This window comes from Ambystoma mexicanum, chromosome 4p (assembly GCF_040938575.1).
Source record: "Ambystoma mexicanum isolate Mex_15411 chromosome 4p, UKY_AmexF1_1, whole genome shotgun sequence".
Classification (NCBI taxonomy): domain Eukaryota; kingdom Metazoa; phylum Chordata; class Amphibia; order Caudata; family Ambystomatidae; genus Ambystoma; species Ambystoma mexicanum.
In genome coordinates, this window is record NC_090927.1 from 972,916,557 (window position 1) to 972,937,369 (window position 20,813).

The 20,813-nt window shown below is 46.7% G+C and overlaps 1 protein-coding gene across 2 annotated transcripts in view; it reads right to left on the bottom strand.

Moving 5' to 3' along the window:
- Positions 1–20,813, bottom strand: part of ARMC2 (armadillo repeat containing 2) — a 948,787-nt gene that overhangs the window by 86,133 nt on the left and 841,841 nt on the right. For both annotated transcript variants that reach the window (XM_069606547.1, XM_069606546.1), the window contains one exon: positions 20,047–20,179. In XM_069606547.1, the coding sequence (XP_069462648.1) occupies positions 20,047–20,179 (133 nt within the window). The remainder of the gene's footprint in view (positions 1–20,046; positions 20,180–20,813) is intronic.

Consider the following 20,813-nt stretch of genomic DNA (forward strand, 5'->3'; position numbering starts at 1 on the left):
AATTCCCTCTTCCTAAATATCTTCCTTCTCGGGCTCTTTGCTCATCCGCCTCCAATTCCCTCAGGGTTAGTCGCTTCTCCAAGCAGTGAGTTGGTGGTAGATCTCTTTCTTCTGCTGGTTCCTCCCCCTGGAACAGCCTCCCTGCCTCTCTGAAACTTGAGGAGAACCATCTACGGTTATGTAAGCACCTCAAGGTTACCTGGCTACCTTCTAATCTTGGGCCCAGGTCCCATCCTCACCAGTTGCACACCTGCCCTACTCCCTTGGCAACCCTTGCACTCAGGGACTGTTTCTGTATCCCTACAGCCCCTACTAGCACTTGGCACCGATGTCAGCACTTACCCCTGCACTTTCCACCAGCTGGCCACACTTTTATTTATTGTCTATTTATTTTACTGTTATACTATGTACTGCACTGCCCCCTCCCCTTTGCCCCTGCACTTTTCCCCTTCCCCCCCTCACTGCACTTGTGCGATCTCAATGTCACCTGGCCTAGTAGGATCGTTCTCTGTCTTCCCTCTGTTTCCCCTCCCTTGCCTCGTCGCAACTTGAAACACTTGTGTATAGGCGCGTTATAAATGCCATATCATATAATATCATATCATTTCATGTCTCTTCAATACAAACAGCAGGCCCTGAAACTCCTGCATAGGTGGCACTACCCCCTGTGATGATAGGTCGGATGAGCGATGGATACGACCCGCACGGTTGGAAATGCCAACGTGAGAGGGGAGAACACATACATATGTGGTGAGGATGTTCTAAGGTGAAGGCATATTGAAGGGAAGTCCTCCCCTGGATTAAGAGGGTTGATGGGATTCAATGGGATTTTTCCCCATGGCTCGTTCCTCTTTGGGGTAGATACGGAGGAGGAATCTGTGGCGGTGCAAGGGCATATGTTTCTTATTATGTTGGTTGCAGCGAGGTGCTGCCTGGCCCAATTGTGGAATAGCCTGCATATGCCTGTGGAGAAGGAATGGGTTTCCATGGTCCGTGCCATAGGAGTACTTCACCAATCTTTTGGCAGAATCTAGGGTTAACATCGAGGGTGCTTGGCTCTCCTTTTTTGAGATATATGGCTGACCGGAGAAGCTGAGGAGCAAGCGGGGGACAGGCTGGGAGAGGATGGTTTTCTCTACCGGACAGTGATATTAGTGTAATAATGACCAGAGGTGGGTTCTGGTGGTGAGATTCATGAGCCCTGTGTTCAGGCGTACCCAGGGATAAAACCTGGAGTTGGAAAGGAAGTATCATTAAATGTCCAATTCATTTTGTGAAAGTTTGAATTTAATCGGGTAGGCGGGCAGGGTGATAGCAATGTGGGATACATTAAAAACATGTATTAATATTGTTTGGTGGTGTAATAACTAAAATGCTAATAAAATCTGATTTTCCAAAAAAATTAAAAAAATTATTCCTTACTCTAGGGCATGGAAATAAATTCCAATGCGTAGCTAAAAGCCCTTGAACCTTATGTTTGTGGCGAAGATGGGACATACCAACTAGACTATGAAATTCATTTGTTAAGATACACCAGTCATATTTCAAACAACTTTTAACACTAATAGGAGTAATCTTTAAAGTTTCTTTCAATGATCCCATTTCAGACAAAGTATTTTCACAAAAACTACCAAAATTACATACTTCATTCTCTATTTTTAATTGCACAATTTTACTAAAAAGTCCTCATATATTGAATTAGGGCAGGGAACAAAAATGTAATAAAAAGTCAACCACTTCCATCCCACCATCTACTTAATGCCACAGATTACCAGTTTTAAACAGTATAGCTAACGTTGGAACTGCATTCGGAATGTCCAAAACACCTCTCCAGATCCTGGTGTCCATTTGTTGTAAGATCGAGAGAATCCATGCTGGGTATACTTCTGCTTCATACGTTAGTTTTGGGATCACTGTTGAGTATAACAAAGTTACTCACCGTAGTCCATAGTCCCCTTTCCTCCATACTTTTGGACATTCCGTCCAGTGGGATGGGACCGGAGCACTTTTGTAAAAAAGCATCAAATTGAAAAATGTGTCCTTCTCTTTTTACGTGGGGTACCGCACATGGCCGTAATCCCGCTCTCCTGAGCTCCGCCCCGCGCATCGCCCTTCAGTCCTTTTCTATTGCCAGGTCTGAGATCTTTATGCAATAATAGAGGATACTTATTAGAGGGGACGGCGGGCATATGGAGGAAAGGGGACTATGGACTAAGAGTAAGATAGTCACTACGGTGAGTAACGTTTTTATACTCCTACGTCCTGTCCCCTCTCCTCCATACTTTTGGGAGATTACCAAGCACTCCTCACAGGAAATACGGGTGGATGGAACCTCCTTACTGAAAAAGGTTTTTAAGAACAGCCTGGCCGAATTGAGCATCGGCTCTAAAGCCCAGGTCTAAGCAGTAATGCTTACCAAAAGCTGGTGGGAAAGCCCACGTAGCTGCTTTGGCAACGGTTCGATGTGCTTTCAGAGCGACCAACAGATAGGAGACAATGAGGGGAAAGCATAAGCTTTCATGTTGACCCACAAGCTGCAAAGAGGACCACCTCTGGCGTGCCCCACAGTGTTCGAAGTGTACGAAAAGAAGTAGTGGAACTTTGTTCCCTACTGGCCGGCACCGCTCCCCACAAACCCCATTGAGGCACCCCCTTCCATGCACAATACAAACCCCAAAGCACATGGCCTGATGTTTAAGGGAACATCCAGTGCAGTGCACTGAAAGTGCAAGTTTCAATGTGTTCCTACACCTTTATTTTAAAACCAAACCGTTCCGGAACAGTTTCTTTTTAAAATAAAAGTGTAGGAACGGTAAAACCTATTTAAAAGAAGTATAGGAGCACCGCTCCCGACCGCTCCCGCCCCCTTCGACCACTGGTGCCCCATTGCTGGAAAAGTTGGAGATGATATTGCTGTTCATCTCACACTCGTAACCGATGCCGACTGGCGACTGAATTAAGCTGCGGTCACATTGAGGTGACCCGGGATGTGTGGAGCCTGGAGCCAAACAGTATACGGGAGAGCCTAGCCCAAATCTGTATGGCAAGATCCACAAGGAAAGGCGAGTCTGTGTCGCCCTGCTTGTTGATGTAAAACCTCGCTGTGAGTGAGGTATTCAAAATGGCCGCCGTGGCCCACTGAGTTTGGGCCCCATTATCACACACCAGGGGCGAACTGCGTCACAGGAGCAAGTGGAGCAATATTCTCCCCAGGGGAGTCCGGGGCCCTGCGTGCCAGCCTAGCCTTGAAACAAGGAACCTCGGCAGAGTCAGTACTGGCAGATCTAGGGCGTTTATTCCACACATCAGGGGCTTCCCCAGAATTAGCCTCTAGTGAAGAATCCTCTGCAGAGCTGGTACTGGAAGGTCTGTGCTACGTGACCGCCTTCTTTGGCACCCCCAACAGAACTGCTATCACCACAGCCGCGCGTGCGCAGAAAGGCTTAGGGATATACCTTACAGCCCGGACCCTCGATGAGGTGCTCTCAATTCCGTTGGTGACCGATTAGCCCCAAGCAGGGGAACCTCAGGTTTAACCCTAGTTTTATAGCCACCTCGAGAGGGGCCTCAAGTCAAGACTTGGTACAGTTAGCTTCAGATGGAGAAGCCTCAGGGCGAACCCTTGTATACAAAGCCACAGCAGAACTGGGGTCAGCCTTAGCCCCAAATGGGGAACCTTGGAAGAAGATCCGGTATTGGGAGATTGCTGCGGAGCTCCTCAGAGGAATTTCCAGTGTGTCTCGCTGAGCCGAGACCAAAAGGAGTACCCGAATCTGAAGTGTTCTGCTCATACAGAGAACCTCAGATATTTCATTTGCAGGCTCCAAGTCAGAATGTGCATTTACGCATCCTGGAAGACCACCACACTGGGCAATTGCCCTTCCAAAGAGAGGACTTTATTTGGCAGGACGTGATCAACTTGAATTTCTCTCGGAAAGATCGAAGATAGTGCGTAGGCCAGCCTGGTTGAGCACTGTAAAAGGACAGCAGTACTAGACCCTCCCTTGCTCCATGAGGGGAACAGGTTCGACCGCTCTGAGGTATAGAAGTTTCTGTACCTCTTCTCTGAGGGAGGGCATCCCAATCTGTTGGAAGAGAGGTTTGAAGGGTGGGTTAGAAGGAAAGGGCAAGCAAAAACCCACCTAAACGATGGACAAACCCCACCAGTCTTTGGTGATGGTTTGCCACGCCCCCAGATGAGACGAGATTCGTCCTCCCACCGAAGTGTAGTTCAAGTGAAGGAGAAAGTTGGCAAATATAGAAAGGCGGACAAGGGGAGATACGACCTTGTCCTTTTTTAATTAAACCCGCAAAACCTCCACAGAGGGCATAGTAAGACCGAGGACAATAGTCCAAGTGTGCTGCAACAGATGACAACGGTACACAGAGTGCATCAACGCTGATAAGCGGGAGCGAGTGAAACACCTGCTACCATGGTATCGGCCTTAACACCAGTTACGAGGAAAGCTAAGGGGTCCATCACGCCCCCGTGAGTCGAGGGGAGAGCCGATAAGAGCCGAGCTGTGGTGAATGAAAGTCGTAAAGTGGCAAGTTGAACCAAGGTCAAAGAACTATAAAAGTGTTAATGGGAGACCAGCTGCAGAGGGAACCGGCACCACGTTGGTGCAAACTCGACAGACTCTGGTCGATCCCCGTCTGAGTGAACCTACAGATACCAGAAGGCCATAGGAGAGCCGGCAAGTTAGGTCAAAGTGGCCATACAGAAGGTCAAGCAAAATCCCTGTACAATCGAACGCCTTTGACCTAAGAACTGTAGATAAAGTAAGGGAAGTGAATCCCGCCTTGTGAGAAAACAAGGGAAGCAAATCCCGCAATCCCCCATGCTTTATAACATTTTCACCATCTCTCTATTCAACAATCTTGACTCGCTCGTCATCATGTACACCAACTATGTCGACGATACTCAAGTCCTCATTCCTTTGTCCGACAACTACGAGGCTGACTCCAAAATCCTCAATTCCATCTATGCCACCATCCACACATGGATGACTGAAAACTGGCTTTGTTTGAACAAGGATAAAACGGAACTACTATTTCTAGCCCCCACTGACTCTCGTATCAAGCTTGATGGCCAGTATCTATCCTTCATCATCGACAACACTACCATCCCCGTCTCCCAGTCAGTCAAAACACTGGGAGTGTACTTAGACACCAACCTAACTATGTCTAGACAAGTTAGCGCAATCGCTGCCTCGGCAGCCTACTACTCCAAACTCCTCAACACCACCAGACTGTTCCTCTCCACCACAAATTGTCTGTCAATTGCTAAAGCCCTAATGGGCCAGACTATTGTAATGTCCTCTTCACAGGAACCTCAACCAAAAACTTGAACAAACTCCAAACTATTCAAAATAATGCCCTTTGTGCTGCTCCGAGTATACCCAAAAGAGAACACATCTCAGCAGCCAGACAGCAAGCGCACTGGCTGCCCGTCTCACAGCGCATTCTTTTCAAAACACTGGTCCTCATGCACAAGTGCATCCATCACACAGCACCCCATACCTATCTCACAGTCATCATTCCTCATGCCTCCAGACCCACAAGAACACCTTACACCAATCTAGTGCCTGTTCCCAAAGTTAAACGGATCAGAGGTGGGGGTGCAGGCTTCCCCTTCCTTGCCGCCAGACATTGGCACTCACTGCCACGTGCCCTCAGAGCCGAACCTTCTCATCTCGTCTTCCACAGAGCAATCAAAACTAGCCTGTTCACCTAAAACATGACACACACCACCTCCAAGTCGCTTACCCAGCTATTGCCATGCATATTGTCAAACAAATGTATTCTATTGGCTTTCTACTACGTGTGTCTTTTGCCAAACAACTGTATCCTATGATAATGAAGCATGATATGCAGCCCGACATGTAACCCTGTGCTGCAATATCACATTTGTAATATGTATTGTAACTAAGCCATTATCTTGTAACAGCGCCTCAATGCCCCCGGGCTGTGCGCGCGCTGTATAAATGCAAATAAATAAAATAATAATTGAAAACAAAGTGAATGGGAAGTTGGCAAGAGTGAACCCGGAAGAGGGATGCTAACGAAGAAGGGGCAAAGTCTAAAGTCCCAAGAAACAGTGTGTTGACAAAGGTGAATCAGGTAGAGGAATGTCCACTGGAACTGTTTGAAAAGACATTGGGCCTCATTACGACTCTGGCGTTCCCGTAATGAAGGGTGCCGGTACGGGACCGGCACCTTTCATTACGGGAGCGCCTATTACGAGGTTCCCTTTGCGGGACCCAAGTCAGACGTGTGGTAAAACCAGACCTCCTTTCCGTGTCCCGCAAGGGGAAGAGGGAGCTAATAACGGGCCGCTACTAACTTGTCCGTTATGAGCTCCCTCTCCATTCCCATTGAGCCCTACGGGGGCTCAAATGGGAATGGGGAATGGTTCCATCAAGGAGGAATTACCGGGTCCTCCAATGTTGGAATGACCCGGTTATTCCCCATTGAAGGAACCCGGTATTGGAGCCCAGTATGGAGGCAGCCATGGCGCTAATAGCAACATGGCTACCTCCATACTCGTAATGAGGCTCATTGAGAAACAAAGGGGAGTGAATCCCACAAAAGTGAAGGAGAACCAAAACCTGGAAAGGGAGGCTGAGATTCGAGAAGGGCCTGGGTCCAGAAGAGGGGGAGCCATGAGTGAACCCATCACCCAGAGAACATTGGAAACCGAACTCCATTTGCTTGTTGAAGGAACTTTTGTTTTGTTAGTTGAATACGTCAGGCCCTCTAAGGCAAGAGACTTTCAAGAGAAACGAGACTTGGCCATCGACAATCCTGATAGCTGCAAGAGGAACTGTCGTCTCGTGCTAGGGAATCTTGAGAGTCTACTGTGCTCCACATTCCCACCTTACCCCGTGCTTAAAGCATGGGGAAGGGAGACTCAAGCTACCATATCCTGACCTATTATTTGTGAACACTTCTTTCTTTTTCTTGACAACTATCCCACACCCTTTTTGTATTAGTTGTAAGGGTTGGCAATAGGTTTCTTAGTATAGGCCCTTTTTATTTGACAACGCCACTGGGACTGCCTTATTTTCAATTGATGGTCGACGCTTGCTCCCATCTTAGATTTAGGTTTAGATTAGGCGTTTTTCCAACCTGCATACAGTATAATAAACACCCTTGAACTGTGATCACTTGTGTCTGTCATTACTGTTGCCACCATGAGTTCCAGACAGCAGTTAACAATTTCACTCAGAAATAGGTCCAAAACAGAGACCCCCTCATGCCAATAAACATCAATCAGTAATATAGTCATGTTTCCATCCCCTTCTCGGATAACCAAGTCCTCTGTTTAGTATCCTTTTGTAGATATCAGGGACTTTGCTCCTCATCTTAATGACTGTCATAATGACCCAACCGTGTTTTTTTTTTTGCAGGTTGAAAGCAAGTTTGATATCCTTCCAAGCTAGAAGGGGATGTCAGCCTATGTTCTTGTATACACACAGTACCATAAAAATCGCACAAATTAATTTAGTTCTATGTTAGGGCACTAGGACCTCTAGAGTTCCATGTCAAGATTTTAAACTGACGGGAATCAGCTAGAGATTTCTTTTCAGGATGTTTGACTGATACGTAGGAGCAGAGAGAGCCCCTGCCAACCAGGACCAGTCCCACTTCATCACTCTACCCCCTGTTGGAGTATCAGTAAATCTTACAGATTGTTTAACTGACTCCCTGCTCTGACCACAAATCTTGATTTCCATATCAATATTTGCTGACTTCTTACTCATGGGCTCTATAAAGGGGATTTTAAAGGGTCTGCTGCAAGATGCCCGAATCACCTCGGGATCTGTATATGCCCCAAATCTGGGCCACTGCAAATTCTTGTAGGAGGTGAGTGACGCACTAATTGCTTTTGTAGAGGGTCAACTGGTGGTGGGGCGGGGATTTTAACATGGTATTAGACCCAGTAAGGGACCTCCCACAAGGGAAAGTACTGGGGACTCAGTAAGCATTAAGCAAGTAAATGAGGTTCTGGGCTAGTTTGACTCCCCCTCTCCCCCCCTTGAAGGAGATAGGTCGTTCACATACTTCTCAGTGGTGCATAACTCATACTCACGCATAGACCTGATTTTGGCAGATACAACCCTTAAGGCACAGATTTTGGACTCTCAAGTCACCCCAATCTCATGGTTAGACCATGATATGGTAAGTATCTCTGTGGGCTTGGGACGGACATCGAACCAGGGGGTGGGGGGAATTCGAAGTGCAATGATTTACTGCTGAAGGATAGGGAGGTGCAACAGGAACTCCTCTCGGGAATCAAGGAATACTTCCTCTTTAATGATACCGAGGAGGCTCCCAGAAGAAAAAAAAGGGAGGGGGAGGAAGGAATGGGACCTACGCCAAAGGATTGCGCTAATCTAGTCAGGTGGTCCCCAGGGGGATACATATGACCTGCAAAGGTGAAAGGACTCCAGCGCTAAAAAACCCAACTAACTGCCATCCTGCTTCAAGATACGGAAAAGAAGCTTCTGTTCTTGAAGCAGAAATACTATGAAAAGGGGGATAGGGTGGACAAGGGTATTGCTTGGAAATTGAGTGAAAAAAGGAAGCGTAGAACAATTGGAAGCATAAAGACCGAGAAGGGTGTGTCCATCTTCGACCAAAAAGGCATTGGAGAGGAGTTTGTCACGTATCACAGCACCCTCTATGCGTTGGAATGGAAGGGGTGAGGAGGCACAGACAGACGTGTTTTTGGAAGGGCTCCCCCTTCCAGGGCTCCCCCAGGAAATCGTGGAGAATCTCAAGCACCCCATAACAGTAGAGGAGGTCCTGCAAGCTATAAAAGGAATGAAGTCAGGGACAGCCCCAGGGTGGATGGCTTCTCGACAACACCCTACAAACTATTTAGATCACTGTTAGCTCCATACCTAATGTGAGTGTTCAATCCCTGCCTGCAGGTGGAGACATTTTCCCCCACAATGCTGCCGGCAACGATAGTAGCAATCCCGAAGGAGGGCATAGACCCCACCAAGTGCTCCTCATATAAACCCATTTCCCTTCTGAACAATGATGTAAAAATCCTGGCAAAAGTTCTGGAAATGAGACTGGAGGGGGGATTGCCTAAATTGGTGCATGGTGACCAGGTGGGCATAATAAATGGAAGACAAGCATCAGATAATATTCGGAAGACCACAAACCTGATTTACTGTGCACAGACAAAGGGCCTAGACGCTTACTTGGTATCCCTGGAGTCAGAGAAGGAATTCGACAGGGTCGATTGGCCCTTCATGATGAAGGTCCTGATGAAGATGGTTTTGGAACAAACATCTGGACTTGGGTGACGGAACTCTATAATAGGCCCAGGGCTAGAGTTTGCGTTAATGGAGGGCTGTCAGAGGCTTCATGCTAACAAGGCACATGAGACAAGGGTGCCCCCTCTCGCCATTACTACATGCCCTAGCGATGGAACCATTAGCGATTGCGATTCGAGCAAACGGGCAGATGCGGGGCATAGCTAGGGGGGAGATTGGGTGCATGCTCTCGCTTTTTGCAGAGGACATATTTGGGTACCTCACTGACATCCAGTGCTCACTCCCTACACTCACAGCACAGATTTCACAATGTGGCCCCCTCTGGGGGCTTATGATTGACGTAGCAAAATCATGCATTATGCCCACACTTAAGCACAGCCTTTTATTCGACTCGGGAAAGAGATATCAGGGCATGAGAATTGATGAAAGAGCATACCAGTACCTGGGTATTCGGGTGACTGGCGATCTAGAGGAACTCGTCCCAGCAAACTATGGCCCGTACAGTGCGCAATTGACAGCCAATCTAAAAAGGTGGGACACCCTTGTTCTAATCTGTTACGGGCCGATGTCCTTGGTAAAAAAGAATAATGTGCTTCCCTGACTCCTGTATCTATTTACAGCCCTCCCGAGGCATCTGCTGGGGAGGTTTTTCCTAGAAATAACAGGGGAACTCTTTAGATTTATATGGTGTAATATAGTGCTCAGGGTGAAAATGGCGATGCTCACACTTCCGAGGGATAAGGGGGGATTTGGGTTCCATGACATAAGACTATACTATAAGGTGGCCCAGTTAAGAGTGATGCCTGAACACATGAGGGACAACATGAGGACCTAGTTGAAAGATTATCAGCTCACCCACTGAAGGTAAGGGTCTACTCTTGGTCCCCCCTCAGGTCGGTACCTGACCGCTTAAGGTCGCACCCAACCCTGGGAGTTTTTTGGTCCATCTGGCATGACACTGAAAGTAACCGCAGGCTCTCGACATGGCCCTCCCCGATGTCTTCAGTGTGGGGTCCCCCATTTGACCTTGCACTCCAGGGTCTGGTTTTCTCGCAGAAGTGGTCCAATATGGACATGGAACGGGGGGGGGGGGCAACTTTTTAATGGTGGGACCTTCCCGGACCTGGAGGCGACCCGGGGGGTATTGGGAAGGGACTCAGTTTCAGTTTTTGACTATCTCTGAATCAAGGGTATATTGACCAACCCAAAATGGGGGAGAGGGAGTCTTTGTAAGGGAGCTCGCCAAGTTTGCAAAGGTCATCGACACGTCTGGTACGAGAAGGGGTATTTTGTCCACACTGCACAAAGCTATGAACAAATCCTAACTCGCGGGAAGGCAAACATTTCAGAGGTGGACCTGGTGGGGGAGGATATAATGGAGGAAGACACAGCGCGAATTTACAAACTAACCCTCCAGGGCAGTCGGTTCACCTCCTTAATAGAGCACAACTTTAAAATACTGATGGGCTGGCACAGGGATCCCGTGAGGTTATCCAAGATGTTTGCGGGGACCTCACCCATGTGTCCCAGGGGACGTGGCCAGCGGGGATCTCTGGCCCACATGTGGTGGCGTTGCCCTAAAGTTCAGATGTACTGGACGGAAGTGTTAAATTGGATGGAAGAAATCACGGGGTCCAGATAGGCCTGGACCCCCTGCAGATGCTCATGGGGGGTCCCTGAAAAGCAGGGAAGAATATAGACTCCCCAGGATGTGAGAAGCTATTCTGAGAGCAGGGCGGTTGGCCATAGCCCAACATTGGAAAAGCGAAACACTTCCGTTCAAGGAGATCTGGGAGAGGAAAGTACATAGCATGATGGTCATGGAGAGGTTGACTGTGGTAGTGCATGATGGGTTTAGTGTGTTTAATGTGGAGTGGAATGCGCTTCTATGTAAATGGGGGCTTGAAGAGGGGGGACCGGCGAGACCAGTAAGCATGTAAGCTAGAAAGAGGTTGAAGGGGGGACCTTGGAGGGAGCGGACAGAGGACAGCAAAGAAACAAGTGGGCCAGAGCCATCGAGACACAGAAGAATGTGGTTGTGCACACCTGAACACGTTTTTGTGAGGGGGTTGGTGGGGGAGGGGGGAGTGCAAGGGGTCTCAGGGGCTTACCAAAGAGCGGATATGGTTTTTTCTTTTTTGGGGCCCCACTTTGGGATGACGAACGGAGATCGGGAGTAGGGAAGGGGGACCAAGACTGTTCACTGTTATTTGGTTTTAAGATACTGGTATTTGGTACCGTGTTGTTTCCAGAACAAATGCCAATAAAAAATGAAGTTTAAAAAAAAAACCTACTAAACGTGCAGGGAGAGTGCCTTAGTTTAAATACTACACTTAAGATAAATGCATTTGCTCCATGGTAACGGGTGACAAATTATTTGCAAGTGCTTTCTGTAAAATGGTGCATGTCACCATAAGCACACTTCATAGTTGTTGCAATGCTGTCACCCCCGGGGCAACACAAAAGAGGTGATGGCTGGAATGTTTACAATGAATCTTTATTTTATTTGATCACTAAAGAACATACAATAGATAAGAAATCAGATTTGACGGGAAGCAATAAGCTTCTTACAATGGGGTGATTTTGATGACATTCTAGCCGGGTTGTGTAAAGGAGCAAATGACCAGTCACGGGGGACAATACATAAATGGACATATATAGATTAAGGGCAACCAACATTGGCCATTTTTAAGTGCAGGTAGGCGGTACAGCTGGCTGTGCTCGGGTTGTGGCCATGATGGGTGAAGTGCTAGAGTAGAGGTAGAGGAGGTGAGGGACAGGGGCAGGTTAGAGGCAAGGGAAAAATGTTAGCTAGCAGGCAGATGAAAGGTAGCTTAAGAGGGTAAATCGAAGGTGAGGAGGTAGGCTTTTAGCTTGGTTGGACTGTCATTTTCACACAATCATTGTGGGCTGTTTCCCGGATGTCTGGGGGAAGAGAATGTTAGCCCCAGGGCCCAGGTCTCGGCATTCCCATCCCACTCGGGGTGACCATACCAACACAAAAGAGGCGATGGATGGAATTCTTCAGACAAAAGAATTTTGTTTGCAGTAAATGTGAAATAAAAGTTTCAAACCTCCCAATACGCGCCAGCAAGGTCAAGTGCCATGCAAATGTTACTCAACCTTCATAAAATCTCCTTGCCAATGCGAGTTGGCCAGTAGTTTTCATGAGCCGAGTCCTGCTTATGAAACACAATATACCCCTGCTCCACTGTTACAGCTTGGAGCTCACTCACACATCGTGCTGATGACCACTGGAATTACTTTGTTCCATGTAAGTATTTTGATATCACATATGGTCAAAGGTGTGAAGGACTAGCAAGCCATGTTATGAATGAGGACTACTCACCGGAGGATGCAGCCTCCTCAGACATTCGAAGTGGCTGCTGACCACCGGATTCTGCAATGACAACATCTTTGTCTCTTCTGCAAGCACCAATATGAATGAGCTAGAACTTCCATGATTTGATTTGAATGTTGCCAAAATCGGTCATAAAGGATAAGACGTAAATGTATGTGAGGGAGCTCAAACACCTTTCGCGAGATCAAGTGCAAAATCGCAGCAATTTGCTTTTGTACTGCAGTTTAGGGGACGTTCAATGTTAAAGGTATTTATATTGCGCACCGTCACCAACAGAGTTGGTCCCCAGGTGCTCTTGCGGATCTGTAAACAAGAAGGGGGTGGGGTTGGGTTAGTTGGGAGAAGAGGAAGTAGGCGAGTGAGAAAGGTGGTGTGCTGTTGGCGGCTTCAGCACGGTATAGACCGTCTGCTGCGCTTTGGCATTAGTATTGCACCAGGGGCGAGACCACGTGTGCTGTTGGTGTTGTTTATGTGTTGTTAGTTTGTTGTTGATGCAGTGTGGTGCATTGCGTGCGGTTTGCTGGGCGAGAGTAGGTTGTGTGAATTTTCGGGTGAGTTAGGTATACAGAGATTTGAAGGTAGGGTTAGTGGGGGGATAATCCTGGTTGTGGCAAATCTTGTTCGGTGGGATTAGTTGCTACTATCCTTTCTTGACTGTCAGACTGTAGAGGGTTTTAGCGCGGGGCACGCCCTGTTGTATTCTAATGAACTATGTATAGTGAGATTGGTGCGTCTATTCTCCTCCTTAGGTATCGGATCAGTGGTTGGGTGTCCCCTTTTCCTTACTATCTATGTGAATCAGTTCTGCTGGAACTTCGGGTGTAGTACAGGGCCAGGATGCTATGGATGAGGAGTCTAAGTGCTTCCATCTTGGTCTGTCATATGGTATGTCGTGGAGTGCGTTCCTTGGATTCTGTCGGTATTCGGTTGCTTGGTGGGAACCGGGATCGGTATCTTCATTAATCGTTTTAGCGGTGTGGTTGTGTTCTTGTGGGAGGTCTTCTAGTTATACACTGAAAAGCTAGGATTTGTGCAGTTTCCTGAAAACTAGGTGGTTTCTTATGTTCGGTATATTCTTTGGTAAGTCATTCAGTGCCTGGTGAGAGAAAGAGGATCCTCTGAGTTTTCTTCTGTTGTGGGGTTTCGGTTCCAGGCGGATGTCGTTGCTTGATCCGAGCGTTCTTGTTGGCTGATCTAGGCGTAATTTCATCTCTCAGGAATTCTGCGCCTTGGTTGTGTATTGCTCTGTGCGTGATGCCCATTGATTTGAATTTTATTTGTTGTTTTATTGGTAGCCAATGTAGTATTTTTAGCACAGGTGTGATGTGTTCTCTTTGAGAAGGAGTCTGGCTGCCGCTTTTTGTATGCGTTGTAGTTTTTTTTTAGAAGTTGTTCAGGCATACAGAGGTATAGGCTATTGGCGTAATCTACTCTGGACATGACCAGAGCGATGATGGCGTTTTTTTGGCGAATGATAGGAACCGTAGGATCCATTTTGCTGCTCGCAGGAACAATAAGCATTGTTTTGAGTAAAACGTTTACTTGTGGCTCTAGAGTGAGATTATTGTCCATGAGGACCCCACGGATTTTTTTTTTTACAAACGACGATGGCGCTGGGGTCGTACGGAGTTCTTTTGGCCAGGGGATGTAGTTGATGTCTCCTCCGTTTTTTGTGATGATCATTATCTCTGTTTTGCCTGGGTTAATTTTGAGGTGTTTCAAGTTCATCCAATTGAATATATCACGAAGGCAGTTCTCCAGTTTTGTGTTTTCTTCTCGGGTGTCTTTTATTTTAAAGATTATTTGTGTGTCATCAGCATAGTTGTAGCAGGTGAGGCTGTGTCTTTTGATGATTTTGATTAATAGAGATGAACAAGTTACTTACCAACTGTAACGGTCTTTCGATTGGATGTTCCTCACACGTATTCCTCATCTTCGATATTCATATCTTCGGCTTTGCTGCTTCGGAAAAAAAATGTCTCCACCAGAGGGTGCTGTGCTCAAGGTTGCGCCGCTGATGTCCCTCCGAGGCTCCCATCGAGCGTCGACGTCATCTGCAGTATAAAGGGCTTGGGCCGCACCCTTTGGCTTCAGTTCTGTTTTTTCGTATATTTTCACTTGATAAGTTGATAAGGCATACCCCTTAGACCGTAAGCTCTCAAGGAACATTGAGTTTAAAATACGTAAACTGGGGAGGCCACCAGGAGGCGCAGGCAAGATGGCAGCCTGACTCCACAGCTCCCTGCATAGCCCCAGGAAAACAGCGGAAACTGCCCCCGAAAATGCCACCCAGACTCCAGCTGAACATGAGATTCGGGTGCTCAAACCCATAAGGATCCCACCGGTCCTTTCCCCGGGCTTGGAGGTCGTCTTGGGCCCGAGATACACCGTCCCATTTAGAGAGCCCTCCCCTCCCCCTCCTGGGCCGGTCGCTGGCATCTGAGGCGCACACGGCAGCAAGCCTTCAGGCCATTCTTTCCATGTACAGAGTGCAGGAAGGCCTTCAGCGCTAGTCTGATTGCCCTCAGCTCCAATAGGTTGATGTGTAGTTTGGACTCCGATGGAGACCAACGACCGCTGATTGTCAGATCGTTGGTATGGGCTCCCCACGCCGTGAGTGAGGTGTCTGTTACTACTGTTATCTCTGGCCATGGTTGCCAAAAAGATTCTCCCTTGAGGATGTTGTTGTTGCAAGCCCACCATAGTAGATCCTGAGCAACTGCGGTCGGGACTTGCAGAAGATCTGACATACTCCCTGAGAACTGGGACCACTGAGTTCTGAGGGCCCATGAAGCAACATAGCATAGAACACTGAAGAAGCAGATTGTATAATAACAAAATATTTCAGGATCTCAACCTGGCCTCTGGTACCAGAAAAATGCAGGATGCCATGAGGCCGAGCAACCTCAGAAAATCGAAGGCCGGCAGATGCTGGGCATTCTGGAACTTTGTTACCATCTGCAGAATGTGGAGAGCTCTCACCTCGGGAGGCAAGGCTTTGCCCGAGGAAGTAGCCAAAACTTCTCCGATAAACTGGAGCTTTTGGGATGGTATCATGTAAGACTTCTTGAAATTGAGGGAGAAGCCCAATTTGTGAAGGAAGTGACAGGTGATCGACAGATGTTCCTGAGCTTGTTTGGGAGAACGCGCTCTGATCAACCAATCCCCCAGGTAGGGGTAGACGTGTATCCCCCTCTCCTGAGATTCGCTGCCACAACTGCCATCAGTTTGGTGAAAACCCTCGGGGGGAGGTCAGCCAGAATGGCAGAACTCGAAACTGAAAGTGAGAACCGCCAACCTCAGGTACTTTCTGTGCTTGGGATGTATTGGCACATGAAAGTAAGCATCCTGAAGGTCCAATGATACCAACCAGTCTTGGAGTTTGAGAGCCTGAAGGATCAGAGAAAGGGTTACCATCTTGAACTTGCCCTTCATGAGGAACTTGTTAAAGTTTCTTATGTCCAAGATGGGTCTCAATCCTCCATCTTTCTTTGGAATGAGAAAGTAGGGCGAGTACCAACCCTTGTTCCTCTCCGCTACAGGTACCTGTTCTATTGCACCTTTCTCTAGCAGGGTTAAAATTTCCTGCAACAGGAGCGGATCTGGAATTTTGACAGAGTTGGTTCCCGGTGGATGGTCCGGAGGCCTTTTTAGGAAGGGAAGGCAGTTACTTTGAGCTACTGTCTCCAGTGCCCAAGCATTTGAAGTAACACCCCGCCATTATTTCAGATGCTGAGAGATTCTGCCTCCCACCAGTATTTTGTGTGATAAGGCCTCAGAGTGATTTGGAGGCGGCTGCAGGAGCGGTTGACGGCAAAGATGCTGTTCCTGAGGCTGGTTTTGCACCTTTTCCTCATCCACCACAAGCAACATTTCTCTTGCCTCTTTGAATGGCCTGTCCTCTTCGTCTACCAAAAGAGGAGTAGTATCGAAAAGAACGACCTCTCCAGGAAGATGAGCCCGAATAAGGTTACTGAGGCTGTCGCTTGGAGGCGCTAAAAGATTTAGCTGCCGCTTTTGAGGTCTGTAGTTTTTCTAAGCTTTCATCAGCTTTTCTACCAAACAGCCTCAAGCCATCAAAAGGCATGTTGAGAAGTCTGGCCTGCACATCTGGTGCAAACCCTGACTTCCTCAACCACGCAAATCTGTGTAGCACTGTGCTTGCAGCCATGGATCTCCTGATACTATCAGCAGTATCCAGTCCAGACTGGAGACATTCCCCCATTGCCTCATTTCCGTCTTTGACAATATTCAGGAAGCCTTCCCTTTCCTCGCCTTCCCGAATATGATCAGCCACCACCAAAATGCAATCCCACAGGGTATGCTCTCCCTTGAACTCATTTCCTAGCCGACCGGCAGTTCTATTTATACTTGACCGTTACAAGTTAACTCAGTTATGCATTTTGATTTCGCTCCGTGACTTATTCATTTCCTTTAATTGTGGCCCAAATTGTACTAGACTACGTGCCTCAGAGGAAGAGCTTCGCTCGAAACACGTGTCAGGCTGTTCATGACATAAATGAAACAACTGTACATTTGTACTTATTGGCTTACATTTTCTTTTCGTGTGTGGTGCAGTTCGATTGTTGCAATTGTTCTATATTTCTTACACTGTGGGTGCTGGGCAAGGCACTCATATTAACAATTGATCGCAGACGCACAGACGCCGTTAATTGAGGCACAAGCGCTGGGAGTATTTGGCCTTATTGCCCAATTCTCTTTCTCTAGAGGTGACATTAGTTGACTTGAGAGTCATGTTACCCGAAGTAAAGACCTTACGGGCGCAAACATCCACCTTCTTATCCTCTCTATCCGGGGGGATAGATGGATATGCTGTCTGTCTTGAGGAAGTTGCAGCCTGAATAACCAGACTTTCTGGAGTGAGATGCCTGCTTAAATAATCAGGATCATAACTAGAAGTTCTGTACTTCTTAGGAAAATTACTCTTGATTGCAGCAACAGTATCAGGAACTTCCCAGTTTTTTTCTACCGTTCTTTGAAGTGCCCTATAGAAGGGGAGAACTGGATCCTTCTGGGGGCCCTTATCAAGTATGTCAGTCATATCATCCTGATCAAAAGTGGGTGAGGCTCTACCCCAGCCCATCTATTCACCACTATTCATTAAACTCCTGTACCCTGAATCTGCATGTTCTGCAGGGTCAGGTTTTGCAAACACCAGCTCAGGTAACGTATCAATGCCACTAGCAGAGTGAAGGGTATCACACAGGTCTCTCATTTTCGATTCTGGATCGATTCATTCTTCTGGGACCTCTCTAGTACCATATTGTACTCCAAAAGGAGAAACCTCCTCTTCGTCAAAGCCACTTTCTTCAAAAATAGAAGACATAGACTTAAAGAAGTCTGACTTAGGTAAAGAAGTAAATCTCCTTTCCTGTCCATGAGTTTGGGTCGAAGGAATCGAAGGAACCTTCGATGGTATCGAAGGAGTCTTCGAGGACACAGATGATGTCTTAGAAAAAGGCGTCGAAAATGCGTTTGGCTTCGATGCTTTCAATTACTTGTTTTTTATACGGTGTCGGGGAAACACTCGATTCTCGAGGAACCTTTGATGATTTGACGTCGACTCGAGTCTTAAGTGTTTTACCCATACTACTGGGTTTTACCACAGTAGTTCCTGACTTCCCTGTGTCGTCCAACGGAGCGACCGGGGTCTGGCTCTTTCGAGACTTCTTTGAGGGGGTCGAGGCTGCATTCTCCAAGACCTCCATCATCTTCCTTCTAAATTCTTCCCATTTTCTTGGGGAATCCGACTTAGTCGGGCATCGTACCAATTCGGTAGATGTATCAGAGGATGAAGAGGGAGATCTATGTCGCCTCTTAACCTTTTTGAAGAGGAAGATGAAGAGCGTCTCGATCTACTACAAGATCGAGATCTCTTAGAGTGTTTACGACGACCCGTTTCTTTCGAATCGCTCGACTTCCTATGTCTTTTTGACAAGGCCTTCGAGGAGGCCTTAGAAGCTTCCCGCCCCACCGCCATTTTACCTTTCCTCTCATGAAGGGCCTTCTCCATCATCGAATGACAGGAGCTACAGTCGCCCGTTCAATGGTCTGAACCTAGGCACCAAAGACAAATGCAGTGAGGATCTGTAACTGACCAGTTCGATTCAGTCGATACATTTTTTGAACCCTGTCTTGGGAGTAGAAGGGGTGGAAGAAGATGACATTTTCAGAAGAAAATTTCAAAGCGCGCCATTCTCGAGAGGGAAGCAATCGGAAAAACGGAACTAAAGCCAACGGGCACAGCACCAGCTATTTATACTGATGGTGACACGGTACGGAGTCGTCGAGGGACATGGACGCCACAACCTCGTGCACAGCGCCCTCTGCCGAGAATTTTTTTTTCTGAAGCAGCAAAGCTGGCAGAGTACGAATATCATAAGATGAGGAATACGTGGGAGGACACACTCCATTTGAAGAGCTGTTTACTAGTTTTCTTTTTGGCCTGACAAACTCCTGAAGATATGGAGGCAGCACAATGAAAATCTCCTCCTACCTCTGTAGATGCTTCCACAGAGCCTGAGGGGAGCTATTCCTAGGCACACTAGAAAGAGCATCTTGTGAGTGCAGGATCTGAAGGAGAAAAAAATGTCTTGCCCAAACATAAAACTAGGTAGAACCCTGGCAAACATTTATAAAGAAGAAGGATAAGCATAAATAAATAATAAACAAACCACTGTTGTGCAGTTGTCCGATCCCATCCATGTGGAAAAAGGGGCCATAGGGCATTGCAGGAAGGCAGAGACTGCATGCTCTAAACCATTTGAGCACCCTGGCAACACGCTAAAATTCAAATTTGAAGGGCTTTGCTGTGCAAAGGGCTGCGGGCCCTTCTCCATCCGACAGATACCCATGAGCATGGAGGAAAGAGGGTGGGGCATAGGAGTAATGGTTAACCACTAGATTTGAGTGCCTAGAAGCTAGAGCCTTCTGGCATGGAACACTATATACATCATCCATAGCAATAGCTACATCATAGCACAATTGGCAATGCCAATAAAAAATACAACTAAAATAAAATGCCTTTCCAGTTTTGGTTCAGGATAAAAAAAGTCAAAAAGACCAGACCTGACACCATAGGCTTCCGATAATCAATGAAGCATTAACAAACGGAATGGCAATTTTTTGGGAATGTGGGAATCAGCCTATGGGTTGTAGAGGGGTAGGCTGGCAAATTCTGAGAACAAGCATGCATAAATAGAACATATCTTTAGTTGTCTGTGCACAGGTAATAGATTCCACTAATAGGAATGTGCTACTTTCAATATCTACTTTGACAAGCTAATAAAAACCACTCCATATGCTACAGATTTGCAATACAAGAAGCAATAAAACTGTGATGGCAGACACCCCATCTCTAATTGTTCTTACTTTTTTATTCCACCATCTTCTTTCAGAATGTCTCGCTTATTTCCATCCACCGTCAGATTGATCAGAACGCCACAAGCAGAAAAGCAGACATCCTGGTGTTTGGCATCCATCAGCGCAATCATGAATTTGTGCACTAGATCATCAAGGAACAAAGGAACAAATGCTGTTAAAGCATTGAAAAAGTAATAATACCAGAAAGACTGCCAGCAATCCACAGGACAGCCACTTGGTCACAGTAGTTACCATGCCAAATAGGTTAGACTAAAGCCCTGCATGGAATATTTAAGAGCTAAGTGCTGCTTAATATTGCAGATAAGGCAGCAGAGATTGCTTGGAACTCATTACTCATGGTTGGTGGCTCTAAGTTGGCGGTAATTTGATATGTCATACCAGAGTGAGTACAAGTTAAAGGATGTCAGCTCTTGTCAATTTGATTTTTCTTTATTTGCAATAGTGAAACCAGAACCATGATCTGAAATGTACTAACAACAGAAAAGTAGTGTAGTTTTCTACAACTGTAGTGTGATGCAAAATCAAAAGCATGGATTACAAAAAAAAAACTTCTTGTAGAATAAAACTAACTTTATAGAATATTTCATATCTTTATAATAAACAGCAATTATTATTACGTTAAGATAGAAATCTATAATTGAATATGCACATACAAAGTTTGAAGGAAGGTAGCTGAGAATACAGTCTATTTAAATAATGATTGCCTAGTAAAAATCACAGTTTTTCTTACTTAATTTGCCAGTGAAATCCAAAGA